Source organism: Arthrobotrys flagrans (assembly GCF_004000055.1).
Source record: "Arthrobotrys flagrans strain CBS H-5679 chromosome Unknown unitig_1, whole genome shotgun sequence".
In the NCBI taxonomy this organism is placed as follows: Eukaryota; Fungi; Ascomycota; class Orbiliomycetes; order Orbiliales; family Orbiliaceae; genus Arthrobotrys; species Arthrobotrys flagrans.
In genome coordinates, this window is record NW_027137556.1 from 1,344,097 (window position 1) to 1,357,055 (window position 12,959).

The 12,959-nt window shown below is 44.8% G+C and overlaps 3 protein-coding genes across 3 annotated transcripts; 2 read left to right on the top strand and 1 right to left on the bottom strand.

Annotated features, from left to right (window-relative positions):
• Positions 1-1,974: 1,974 nt before the first annotated feature.
• On the top strand, positions 1,975-3,185 carry DFL_008394 (uncharacterized protein; the record flags this gene model as incomplete). The annotated part of the gene is made up of 2 exons (XM_067638119.1): positions 1,975-2,910; positions 2,982-3,185. The coding sequence occupies 2 exons, from the start codon at positions 1,975-1,977 to the stop codon at positions 3,183-3,185; spliced, it is 1,140 nt and encodes a 379-aa protein (XP_067486041.1).
• A 600-nt stretch (positions 3,186-3,785) lies between these two features.
• DFL_008395 (uncharacterized protein) lies at positions 3,786-5,624 on the top strand (the record flags this gene model as incomplete). Its single annotated transcript, XM_067638120.1, has 4 exons — positions 3,786-3,937; positions 4,018-5,068; positions 5,124-5,229; positions 5,290-5,624. The coding sequence occupies 4 exons, from the start codon at positions 3,786-3,788 to the stop codon at positions 5,622-5,624; spliced, it is 1,644 nt and encodes a 547-aa protein (XP_067486042.1).
• Positions 5,625-7,221: 1,597 nt separating this feature from the next.
• On the bottom strand, positions 7,222-9,350 carry DFL_008396 (uncharacterized protein; the record flags this gene model as incomplete). Its single annotated transcript, XM_067638121.1, has 5 exons — positions 7,222-7,745; positions 7,816-8,540; positions 8,596-8,745; positions 8,824-8,985; positions 9,052-9,350. 5 exons carry the CDS (start codon positions 9,348-9,350, stop codon positions 7,222-7,224), a joined length of 1,860 nt encoding a protein of 619 aa, XP_067486043.1.
• Between the last annotated feature and the right edge of the window lie 3,609 nt (positions 9,351-12,959).

Sequence of the window (12,959 nt, forward strand, 5' to 3'; positions counted from 1 at the left end):
TCATCTGTTATATTCTTTTTGTCGAAAACGATGGCGAGCTACACAAGCGAAATATCGTGAGCTCTAAGGCTTCGGGACCAGTCTGGTCTCGACACCTAAGCACTATTGAACGGTAGTCAATTTGAAATCAATCAATCCTCGATTTCAGTTTCAGCAGAGTTGGTTTTTCGAAAGTTCTACGTCTACCCCTGGTCTATATCTGTCTGATGTTTTTTAATCTCAGCCGCAGGACTCCATGCACTGAACTGATCAGAAAACCATGTCGTCTCATTTTAACCTAAGCAGAACATGAGGTATTTTACCAGGCGGGCCCGGGATATCAATATGATCGTAAAATGATGGTAAACATTTCATCGATTTCAAGAAGATAAAGGACAAAAACGCCACTATCGCAATTGGTTATCGAACCGCGAAGGTGCCAGTTGAAGCCTTCAGATGCAACGCAATACCACCTTAACCAATTCGGACTTGGACCTGGTAGACCACAACTGGATTCTCGAGGGAATCATGTCATTGAGATCACACAAATCTGGCCATACAATGATTGTTTAATTCTCACAAACCATTTGAACCAAGCAAAGCTTACCACGCTTGCACGACCTGAGCTATTGGGTTTTTTTCCCCCCCCGATAATAACTTCAGCCCTAAAGTAAGTCCGAGGATTTATAGTTGGTGGGGTTTATGTAATATTCGGAGGACCTGGCGAAAGATAAGACGAGCGCTTTGTTGGCAGATGTGGATTCATGCTACATTCTACCGCTGACGACCTGTCGCAAATCCGGGATGATCCGAGATAAAAACAAGAAGACATCTTGACATGTAGGCGCAAGGAAAGGAAAAAGTTGTAGCTATAGAATCCCATGCAGATGCAAGCGGTTTTCAGGTCCACATGCATAACCTGCAAGCTTTGAGATTATAATTTTCTGGGCGCCAAAATGGCAACTGGCTTCATGGAATGTGGTTTATTTTCAAAAGTGGGGGTAGACATGCATAGACTTACATTCCGCTACCGCTGGCTGCTAAGCTAGGAGACTTGATATGATATCGGACTAGTCAATGGAGATATCTACAATGCGGTCATATCAGGCAACTAAACGTTATAACGTCTATACAACTTACTACTAACGGATACTATGTACATGTAGAGACGGGAAACGCTGAGAATTCTACCACGGGATCTCTCGCGCCTTATTCCCATAACGTTGTTTTCTAGATCGACAGGTACGTCCGGGATCTATGTCGCCCTAACAGGAACCGATTGCATTGGCTGCGCGGTGCGGAAACCTAACCGGATTTTCTCGCCGCTTTGAGTCAGCCGCATGAAATCTAGATGGGCCATCCCAGTCGTTGACGTTCAATCTAATCTTATGCCACCACTACATGCCTTCCCGCCAGGGTCGTTTCGCCGAAATAGTACTCCTTTTGGTTACCAAGACACATAAAAAAAACATCGGGGCCGCGATAACTATAGCGCAAATAGGTAGAAACATGCAGAGGCTTTTCTGTGCGCTCGAGCTCGAGCTCGCCTCCTTATCATACATGTAAGTATATACATGTAGAAAACATACCTACCTGGCCGTTTTCTGAGCCACAATAGGGGTGCCAACATGTACACCCAGCCTTGCTAACAAGAGAGATGACAGAATTAGATCCCGTTGTTATAATGTATAGGAGTAATGACTCTATGCCACACACGCACTGGAACCTAGATTGGAAGTACACGAGAATGTATATACACCCTGAAGGTAATATAAATATGTGTCCCCGCCCCACACGAGGTAGCACGAAGATCACTACGGCTTTCATCCAGATTCTCCAGCAAGTCCTCCTCGACATTTACTTGCCATCACACGGTCCACATTCGTTTATCTGATAACGAGCGGAGGACGTTGATAGTACTTTATATTCCTTAATTGGTTATATATCGATCTCTCTAATATACTTACTCTCGTTTGGTATTTTATATATATCGAGATGAAGACATCAATTATCCTTGCAGCACTCGCTGCTACTGCCTTAAGTGCTCCGGCGCCGGCACCGCGCCCGCAGGATGTTGACTTCTCTAGTCTTCCATTCTTATCGGATGACTTGTCCACTGGTCCAGAATCTGGGATGACCAAAGAGCCTGTCCCTGTCTCCAAGCCCCCAACCAGCGATATCGTTGATGACATCAAGGAAGACCCAGCTACTCCTATCAAGAAACTTCGTCGCGGTATCAATGCTCTTCTTAAGCGTGTACCTGGAGATTGCGCCCCTCAACCTATCAACAATGGCCCGCAATTCATTAACCTCGAGCCCACCCCGTGGCAAGAAGCCGTCGAAGCTGCCTACCCTCCTACTAACCCCTCAACTCTCGGTCCCTATAAAAAGGTATTCGACGGCCTTAGGGGTAGCGTAAGCCAGATCGGTTATCATGGACTCACCACTTTGCACGCCTACGATATCAACGCTTGCAAGACCCTTTGTGAAAAAAAGGCCCAATGCCTTGGCTTCAACTTCTACGTCGAGCGAGACCCATCTCTTGATCCTGGCAATTTATGCCCTAATCCTTCTATTATCACAAACTACAAGTGTACCCTTTGGTCTTTCCCCTTCCTTGCTGGTGCAGCCGATAACATTGGTCAAACTCGAAGAGAATTCAAAGTTGTTATTGCAGCATCTGTTGGATATGTTAAACCATATGCCGCTAGCAACCTGGCCAACTTCACAAGTTACGGACAAGATCTCTACGGATCTATTAATGCTCCTCTTTTGAATGGCGATAGCACTTATTTGGGTGTGAAGAGTTATCCAAACACAGATGTGAATGTGGATTACTTTGAACCCGCTGTTTGTGCTGCTGCTTGTGATGCCCAGACGGCATACAATTCAAGACATCATGCTAGCACTCCATGTCAATATAAGGCTTGCGTAAGTGTATTCATACCGTTTAATATCTTAATGTTGGATTGTGGAATGCTAATAATATTCTGTAACTGTAGAACTTCTTTGACGCATATGTTGTGTTAAAGGACGGAAAGGCGCAGGGTTTGACTTGTACCCTTTACACTTGGACTTGGGATGACAGCTACGCTGTGAACGGTGGTCAGACCAGGTCTGATGGTGTTTACAAGGTTGCGAATTCATATACCTATACGAACTCGCGACTTCCTGCCCCTCCTTATACCAATACCTGCCCAATCTAAAACCAGGCGGCAATGTCTACAGTTGTCATGTTGTCATTGTACAGACGATAGAAGGTAGATATGTTGTCGTTATCATCCGATGGATTTCGTGCGGGGCATAATATCTAATAGTAAATGTAATAAGAAAAATAATATAAAATCCTATGGCTATATCGAAAAAGAATGTCCAGAATTTTTAGGCACCTTTATTGCACAATTACTGGTACTTATAGATATCAATCTCGCGGACTCTTCATATCACTCCGAGTGGTAGAGCTGGCTATGCGCTAGTCCTCGATCAGCAGTTAGTACTAGTGTATCTCTTCGATTCCATATCTATAGACGTTCGGCCCCTGAGGATCCTCGCTAACACATGATATGATTCCGCAATCGATATTAGATGTGGAGTTTCCGGTTGTGTGACGAGATATGCAGGTCCTCTTTCCTTCTTCAGACAAGCGGGATGGATCTTGCATAGGCAGGTATGTAACGGACCACGGCATATAGGAGCTAATGCGCAATGATATATATCTTGTTCCGTTCTTAAATCTCAGATCTCTTGATCTTGATGGCATTCCATTCCTGTTCTTTTCTTCATTCTCTTTGCTAGGCGAAATCAAAATGAGAGCAGGATTCATTGCTACTACCATCGCAGCATTTGCGTCGGTGTCACTGGTGCTAGGCGAGGAGAGGTTTCCGCGATACCAACCCGCCTTCCAGCCACCAGGATTACGCAGACGACATGAAGAAGCTCTAAAAGTTGAACTCGAAAAGTATGGAATTAATTTGAACAACCAAATCCCTTAATTACATAAACACATATCTAACTTGCTATATTCCCCTTACCAATTAGACGGGCTCTAGATGGTTCTTCGAATCCCAATGCCATACCATACTCCCAACTTTGGTTCCCCCAAAAGGTCGACCACTTCGATCCTTCCAACAACAACACATTTCAACAACGATATTGGATATCCACCCATTTCTACAAGCCTGGTGGACCCGTTTTTGTTCTCGAAGGCGGGGAAACAAGTGGTGCAGGTCGTATCGAATATATGCAAACAGGCATTGGGCGATACATCACAGAATACCTTGGCGGAATTGGAATTATTCTAGAACACAGATACTACGGCAAAAGCTATGTAACTCCAAATCTAACAGTTGAAAACCTGAAATGGTTGAATACTGCGCAGAGTTTGAAGGATAATGCGTATTTTGCAGAGAACTTGTGGAAAGAGCTTCCTGCAAATTTATCTCACATTCGGCCTGATACCACGCCGTTCATTAGCTATGGTGGGTCTTATGCTGGAGCTAAGTCGGCGTTTTTACAAGTGGAGTACCCGGAGGCATACTACGGGTCTTTAGCGTCAAGCGCAGTGACTTGGGCTGGGGAGAACTTTTGGGAGTATAATGAACCAGTGAGAAAGGTTGGAGATCCTACCTGTATTGCGATCTTGGAAGAGACGGCGAGGAGAATAGATACATACAGCGCGGTGGGAGGATCGGTATGGTCGGACTTCAAGCAGTTGTTTGGGGTGAAAAGGTTGGAGGATCGGGATGCTGCAAACTTTATATTTGGTATTCTCGGAATCTGGCAGGGTGGGAATTGGGATAAGAACCAAAGCGGGGCGAAGGACTGGGATAGGTTTTGCGGGAATATCACAGAGGGTTTGGGTCAGGACTACAGTGTACCAGATTGTCCAGAAAAAGTCTTGAGTGAGAGGTCAGATTTTGATCTAGAAGAAGGAATCTATAACTTTGCGAGGTGGACGAGGGCATCGCTAGGGAGTAGTTGCGGCGACGAGGACCTGGTGAAGTGTGCAGGGACGTGGAATTTGAACGGATACGAAGGCGAGTCTTTGAATGATAGTTGGAAGCTATGGACGTGGCAAGTTTGCACAGAGGTACTACTCCTTCCATTGCTATGCGCTGGTTATGATACTGATGACGATGATATAGTGGGGATATCTTATCCCAGGAGCTCCTGCCGGTTTCCCGACTTTGATACCACGAATCGTAGACCTCAAGTATCTTCGTCGAATATGTCAAAATTCTTTCAAGATGCGTAGGTTTTACCTTGGTCCTAGTTTGCATTGATTGCCATTCTATTGCTGATAGCTCGTAGCCCCGGATTTTGTCATAGATACATCCAAAGTTCTAAAATACGGCGGCTACAATCTCACTGCCCCACGACTTATGTATATCGACGGAACTCACGACCCTTGGCTCTACGCTACACCACACAGTCTACACTCACCACAGAAGGACAGAAGTGACCGACTTAGCATTTTGATTCAAGAGGCATGGCACCATAATGATGAAAATGGTTTGGGAGATATCTCAAAGGAGCCAATGAGGATCCAGGATGTGCATTATCAAGAAATCGAGGTTGTTAGAGATTGGGTTCTAGAGTTCCATGAGAATAAAGGGAACAAGTGGGAGCCCCCGAAGAAGATTTGAGTGCCGAAGCACTGTTTGGTTTACGAGACAAACCCCATTTCTCCTTCAGCCCTCGACGCACGGAGGTAAGTAGAATTCGAAGGGTTGGCCACGTTGGTTGGACCCCGGTAGCTTAATAGCGCAATTAAGAAAGAAGAGGTGGGGTTATTAGAGTAGAAGTTATACCCTTGCACGTATCTTGCTCAAGAAAGGCAGCCCGGAAGTTAGGAGGTTAGCTGCTCCAACATCTGTCATCTATTTAGCTCTCGTTGTCCTTCACGCTGTAATATTATAATGGAGATATAGGTGCGGTGTCAGCACTCTACACATGAGCCAATCGCGTATTCCTCCTAAAAAACAAGCTTTTTCGCAACCTAGGCCTGGGTACGAGACCAACCTAGGCTGTCATTCCAGATGACCTCTGGATTAGTAGTCACAGGGTACAAAACAGAAAGAACCAAAGATGAAAGACCGGGATTCGGTTCCTACGGCAAACGTCTCTACATCTTCAAAGGCGTGGTCCTTCAGGGGCCGCTAGCACACTTCACATTCGTGCTGCCTGTAGCATGTAGTTCCATAACTAGCTTGTCCTTGTCGGAACATATTCCCGGGTGGAGAATATCTTCAACTGTGAAACGGGCGCAAGTTGCACAATCCGCAAAAAGGTCTGTGGCTTGAAACCCCGCACCTTAAGTTGACAGCTATCGACGGTCTCGGCTTGCCTGTGGCCTGACCCTCGCCCTTGACCACATGGGTATCCTTCTCACACATACAGCGCATAGCGCTTTTATCATCACTTAGTCAGGTATCATAATGTGTGAGTTATGCAATGTTTATGATAAACTGGCAGATCACAGAAACCTATTCGCATATTGCGCTCTTAGTTTTTTGGGTGGCGTGAGAGCTCAAGAGACTTTTCTACGTCACAGTATATTCGGATTTCATGCCGCCTAACGAGTGTTGCAATATATATTACCCTTGTATGTGATGTATTTCCAAGGCTTCGGGGTTATATAGACCGGCTAAACCGGCATAAGATCACAAGCATGGTACTTTCAACCCTTGTTGGGCTAGATCTAATCTGGTGTGGATGAATATATGGGAGAGATTTACATGGATTTGGAACGACTTCGATTTGGCACTCCGGAGCAGGCAATGCGAAAGATACTCTTGCATACTTACATTAACAACTTAGGGAACTTGTTCGATATAGGGGTCCCAATTCAAGAGTGGTTCCGATCATACTATACAGTTTCAGAGTCAGGTATCATATTTTCAGTCAATACCAGACAACAAGTTAAATGCAAGTGAACTTACGTTGTGGTCATGTTTCTACTCCTCTCAAATACTATGATGTTGGCAGAAGATTTATGTAAGGGACTAATTTATGTATATACTAGCTCAATCATTCGTATTTTAAACTCTAAGGATTCAATACAAATGTTGAACTCCAAAACAAAAATCAGGTAACTCCATAAACGACCAGGCCCGATGCAAAACTAACGAAACAGGTATATATCATTGATGTAAATCATCGAAACTCATAACAAAATAATTATCGGGGTATCTTTAGTCTCTTTGTGTCCTCCTCAACTTTATCAGAATTCTGAAAATGGAATTAGCCCCATCCAAACTGCTCACAGTGAAGAGAGATGCTTGGTCCATTGGGCGTGATCGCTGAAGCTGCCGCATTTCTGGCGCATCTCATGAGCTCAGTAGGGCCACAGGCTCCGACCGCAACAAGATCGTTTTGGGTCGCATTTCTAATAGCATCTTGTACGATCATGTCCATCTCTGGTCGGCCATATTCGAAGATATCTCGTCTAAGGCTTCTGTCAGAACCAATCCTGTTAACTTGTCGGACCCTGGTGTCAATGACAAGTTCCAGGGCCTTCTCAGGAATAGTAAGAAGGTCGGTTGAATTCGCAACTGAAGGGCCAGGTTTCTCATCGAAGGTTAAACCAGAGTCTGTGCTATCCTGAACTGGAAGAGAACCTTGAAGGTCCTCTGCTGTTGCATTTGTTGGGGACTCTGGATGTGTGTTGATGAGATCTGAAGGCTTGCGGGTGACGAAGATGCGTAGGTTCACGATGGGGCAGTTCTGTAGCTCCTCGAGTTCCTTTTCAAACCATTTTGTATGAGCTACCAGGATGTGATTATTAGTCTCAAGATTAATTTCCTTGATAGATTAATAGGTCGGGGTTCAACTTACATCTTTCACGAATAACCCAAACGAACTCAATGCTTTCGACGGAGCACCGGCTCAGGTTGCGGGCAATATCCGTAGCAATAGCAAAAGAAAATGACCCACCGCTACCGCCGGCGAACAAGACCAGACGGTTCATCCTTCGATAGTCTGGAATGTTGCCATATGGGCCGTCGAAGTAACACCCAAGGGATTCACCAGGGTTCAGAACGGCCCTGTCGTATAGCTTGCGAGTGAATCCTCTCTGAGCACGGATGATGAACTCGAGGGAGTCCGCCGAAGAAATAGTAAAGGGGTGACTCTGGAAAAGTTTGATGGACGGAATGTTGATGAATCCATGAGATGCAGGCTGGAAAGTTGCAGTTTTGTTAAGAACAACCTTAACGCAGTCGCCAGGAAGTGGGTAAATAGTTGCTTTGGTTCCCTTGCTATAGTGGAATCCACGGGAGAGTCTAACAAGCCGATCAAAAATCCACATGGCAGAGGCTAGATATAAGGCTGCCCCATATGTCTTTGGTTGGTGGAAACCGAGCGCTGCAACAGCGCCAAGAGCGCAGATGATGTGAACGATATAGAACCATTCATATGCTCTTCTGCGAATGAATGCGAAGGAGGACAAGAAGAGGACAGTAAAGAAGATCCAGGCTATCAAGCCCGCTCGATATGCCGGATCTCCTTGCCTAAGGCGGGATAGGAGGCTTCCGCTCTTAGTCCAACTATATATGTAGAGGCTGTTCCCAATGTTAATTAATATATTCTGTCATTTTTATGGTGTAGGGGACATACATGACGTGGATAGAACCTTGGATCCAACAGAACCTCCCAGCCCACCTGTGGAGGACGTTTAGTCTTTCATGAGAGTACCCTGTAATGAAGGTAAAAGGATTGTTCTTCATGGCCAAAAGAAAGACCAACGCCAAATTGACAAGAGAGAGCCTAGGTAATGTAAAATCAGGTAAAGGGTTAATATAATTTATTCCCTGTGATATATTCAAGAACTGGATTGGGTCTTACCATCCACATCTCTTCGAGATGAAACTAGTTCCATACTTGCCTCCCCATCCCATTTTATAAACCGCAAAGAAGATATTGATGCCTGTATATACAGCTATCAAACCAAAATGCCCGTTTGAAGTGAATTTGGGCATCTTTCGCAAAGCAATTTTTCGAAATACTCTATACGCAACAAAACATCAGTCATCCTAACGTCGATAAGTTTAAAACCTTTATGGAATCGCATACCGGAAGGGTGATGCAGCCATTCTTCCCATAACGCCTCGACGACCTTGAAGGTGCATAAATGTTCTTGAAACGTGAAAGAAGATGAATAGGAAGATTATTGCGCCTAGACTCAGCCCGTACCATTTCGCCATTTCGCCATTCATGACTGACATCCAGTGGCGGAATGCACGAAGTTCCTCCTCGGTCATTTGGCCATTGCTGCTACCGCCTGTAGAATTATTTCCTCCATGGCCGCCTGCCGAGTGCCCGCCAGAGCCAGCGTTGGCACGAGCCCAAATTTCTTGAATCATTGAAGCCATTGTGATAATATGATACACCAAGTGAAAAGATCTTGGATATACCTATGACCTTGGGCCAAACTGTTGATGAAATATGCTATAGTGCTGGGTAGCTATAGATATCCGTTCAGACGGCGGGTAGGGACGTCAAGTCTTTATAATTCTCCACCCACCGCGGCAACTGGTGCACTTTCCAAGTTGTCTTAATCAACCCAAGCTCTGCATGGGTGTAGATTGATAAGATCCCAATATGGGATCTCATACTATTTTCTCCTTCGCTTTTGTTTTTTGATTTTTCTGTGCCTTGTGCATTTGGTCATAGGCCCAAGCAAGGATAGGAGCTAGTCGCAATACCATTCCGGTGCTTGAAGACGTGAACGGGCGGAAGCACTCTGCGGAGTCTAGTTACAGGATGGAACTTGCCACTAGCATCTACATGATAAAAAGAAATTTTTGACAAGAGGGGGGTTCCTTGTGGGTACCCCTTCTGGGCGCCCATGGGGCATTGTGTCACCGCGGATACTTACAACCTTTAAATATGGGGTTCATCCAGGTACGGGCCTCCCGGGCCAACTTCGCGTTAACTTCAAGAGACAAGAAAAAAAAAATTAAGGTTTTTGCATACGAATGCTACACAACTAATCGGTGAAAAGTTCTCATATTGGAATAGACAGAGATAATTATGTTTCAGCATATAGAAACGACCGATCCGCGAATCTACCAAGACGGAATACTAGGTGCATAATTTGCGTGTATCAATGGCAAGAGAAGCTGCAGTGCTCCTCTTTTCTGCATGAAGAGGCTGGGCAAATGTAATTTCTTTTTGAATATTCGAATGTGTTGGAGATATAGCATTACCAAGTTCTTAGATAATCTCCGTGCCTGCAAACTATTGAAATATCGCGGCGAGGTGGCCGTTGAGCCACGGGGAATTGTATATGTGTACGGAACTGATAAACTAAGATAAAAGTATTCTTATTTCCCCTTAGAATTTTCTAGGGAATATTCCATTTGACCTTTTTAAATTTTGAGTTTGCTCCAGTCCGCCATGGTATTTGCTTAACACAGGTATATGCTTGTCTCGGGACTTTATATTGAAAATGAGGCAGCTAACTACCATGAAACTACTGAAATCTTCGAAGGAATCCCATTTGTACCATGAAAAAATTGACCAGTTACGTTACATACCTCGGCAACTTTCCCCCAGGATACATTCCTTGAAAAGGATTTTCAACTCACAGTCTAAATTGGCAGTGGGTATAGTGCTTTCTGGATCGATCTAGATGGCAATCCCTGAAAGTTTTTGATTTATGATGGCTCTGATTTATGACAGCTGCAGACCGGCCCCAGGGTTCCCGGTTATCGGAGAACAACCACCTGTGAGCAAAATACAACAACGTTACTTTCCCACACGGATAGGTGCTCTGGTGGCCGACATTTGGCAACAGGTACGGTGCAGGCCGTCTGCATGATTGCCATGCTCACGAGGTTCGCTATCAGGGTTTGATTATATAATAGGAAAAAAAACTAGTCAATCTAACGACCCGGTGCAAGAAAGCGAATCGCAGTCTCCGGCCTGCCGCCCCATGGTCCATATTCACAAAAACATAAAATAAAATAAAATAAAATAAAATAAAAATAAAATAAAAAGATCACACAATACAAAGCGAAGATTAATGATCTCTGCAGCCAGCCAAACCTTAGGTATCCTATGATAATCTTTCAATTTCGAAAGCTCGACCAGTCCGATCAGGCAAGCAGCCAACTTAGACGACCAGGCACTCTTCCCGGAAAACTTTGGCTCCGAGACGTAATAAGCCCGGTGGACAACATTGGCATTTCCTGGGCCCATAGTTCACTATACCTGAGGTTGAGAGAGCTATTTTATCTTCAACACTGGGGGGACGCCATTCGTCCCGTCAAACTTTTCGCCCATGAAATACATTTGCAAAATGGCATCATCTATTTGAAGCTACTGTCTTTGGGTAAATGTGTTGGGATGGTATCTCCAACAGTCGCTTGTCGGATATCAACCTTCCAAATCCAACAGCTGCAGCCTACCCTGTTAGTGGGGGTATTCCACATGTAGCGAGAACTTCGTCCTGTTAGTGAGAATATGCCAATACCTACCGAATGCATAGGTGGGACCTCAGGTCGTGCTCTCAGAGAAAATTATTATAGCCCAAAGTTACAAGTCCCGAGTTTGCAAGTTAACTTTGTGCTAGGTTACCCTCGACTACCACAGCGTCTTTTTGTCTGAGAAGCTCGAGAAGGGCAGTTCGCCTTGTAAGTTGTAATAGAACGAAGCATGGGCATTGGCAGCCAGCGATGGTAATCAACAATACACAATCCGATTGTAAGCATTCCATAAGCATCCCATAATCCAGCGACACCACTAGAACGAAGAACCCGTCTTGTCTACGGATGAGGCTATCTGTCGTCTACCGGACTATGCCTTGTAATTGGAGAGGCGGCTTTTCGGTGCCTCGGTTCGACGGTCGAACTTTCCGACTTGCAGGCCTTTGCTTTTTTAGCCTCCTTACCGCAAGGTTCCACAATGCCAAAGCGTGCCACACTTTAAAACCCCAATATATCTTGCATCCACTTTTCTTCTTCAACCCATGAAAATATGGAAACAACTTTTTCTTTAAAACTGGATAAAATGATTGTAAGTGTTTCACGGACATGGGACTGGGAAAAGACGTCACAGAGGGGTCCTGACCTATAGTGCAGTGGTGTTGGCGGTCGCATGAAACCTCTGAACTCGATTTCGAAATATCCGCATGAACTACCACAATGCAGCTAGAATCTTCAGCCCGCGGAATATTAACATGCCTGGATCGAAATCGAATTTACGAAGGTTTGAAGGGAATAAAAGGCGCATGTGATTATGTCACCCGCTTTGACAAGGTTATTTTCTTTCCCGGCTGTTCTTCGTCCAATACTCTGTAAAACTCGAGCCTTTTCGGGAGAAAAGAGATATCTAGACCATGCGGACTTGGGAATATACGTATATCCTTGTATGCATCCCAAAGCAAGATATGATATGATTAGATCCTGCAACCCCACTGGATCAAGATAAAGAAGCTGCAATTAATTATCAAAAATTTTGATCATGGTCCCACGGAAATAAAAGTCTGCGTTCGACGATGCTTTGCAGCTGCAGTTGTTGTGTATGTTCCATGGCCATGCATTACTGACAGCATTACCTCCCTAAAGCTAACTCGCACACCATACACAGACTGATGATCAGGATGAGGTCGTGTCGTATCATATCAAGATTAGATCCTTCGAGATCTCGTGTCCTGATTATCTCCTCGGCATGATACGGTAAGATTTCCGCTGATCTGCCATTTCTACGTTTCGAGCGTTTCCTGTTAACGGAGGGATTTTGACAACATATGCGCATGCGCATGTGGGCAGCTGCATAAAGGGATCCAATCTGCAGCCTGGATACCCGCGTTCTCGTCACCATATCCTGCACACTAGAAAGACCCCACTCTATATTCGAGGAATTGGAACATGATCGCCTATTTCACCTACCACTTATAGACGGTACAAACGGGAACTCGAAGTCTAAATCACCTAGCTCCATGGAACGATAATTTTTAATCAAATCAGATGCGATCT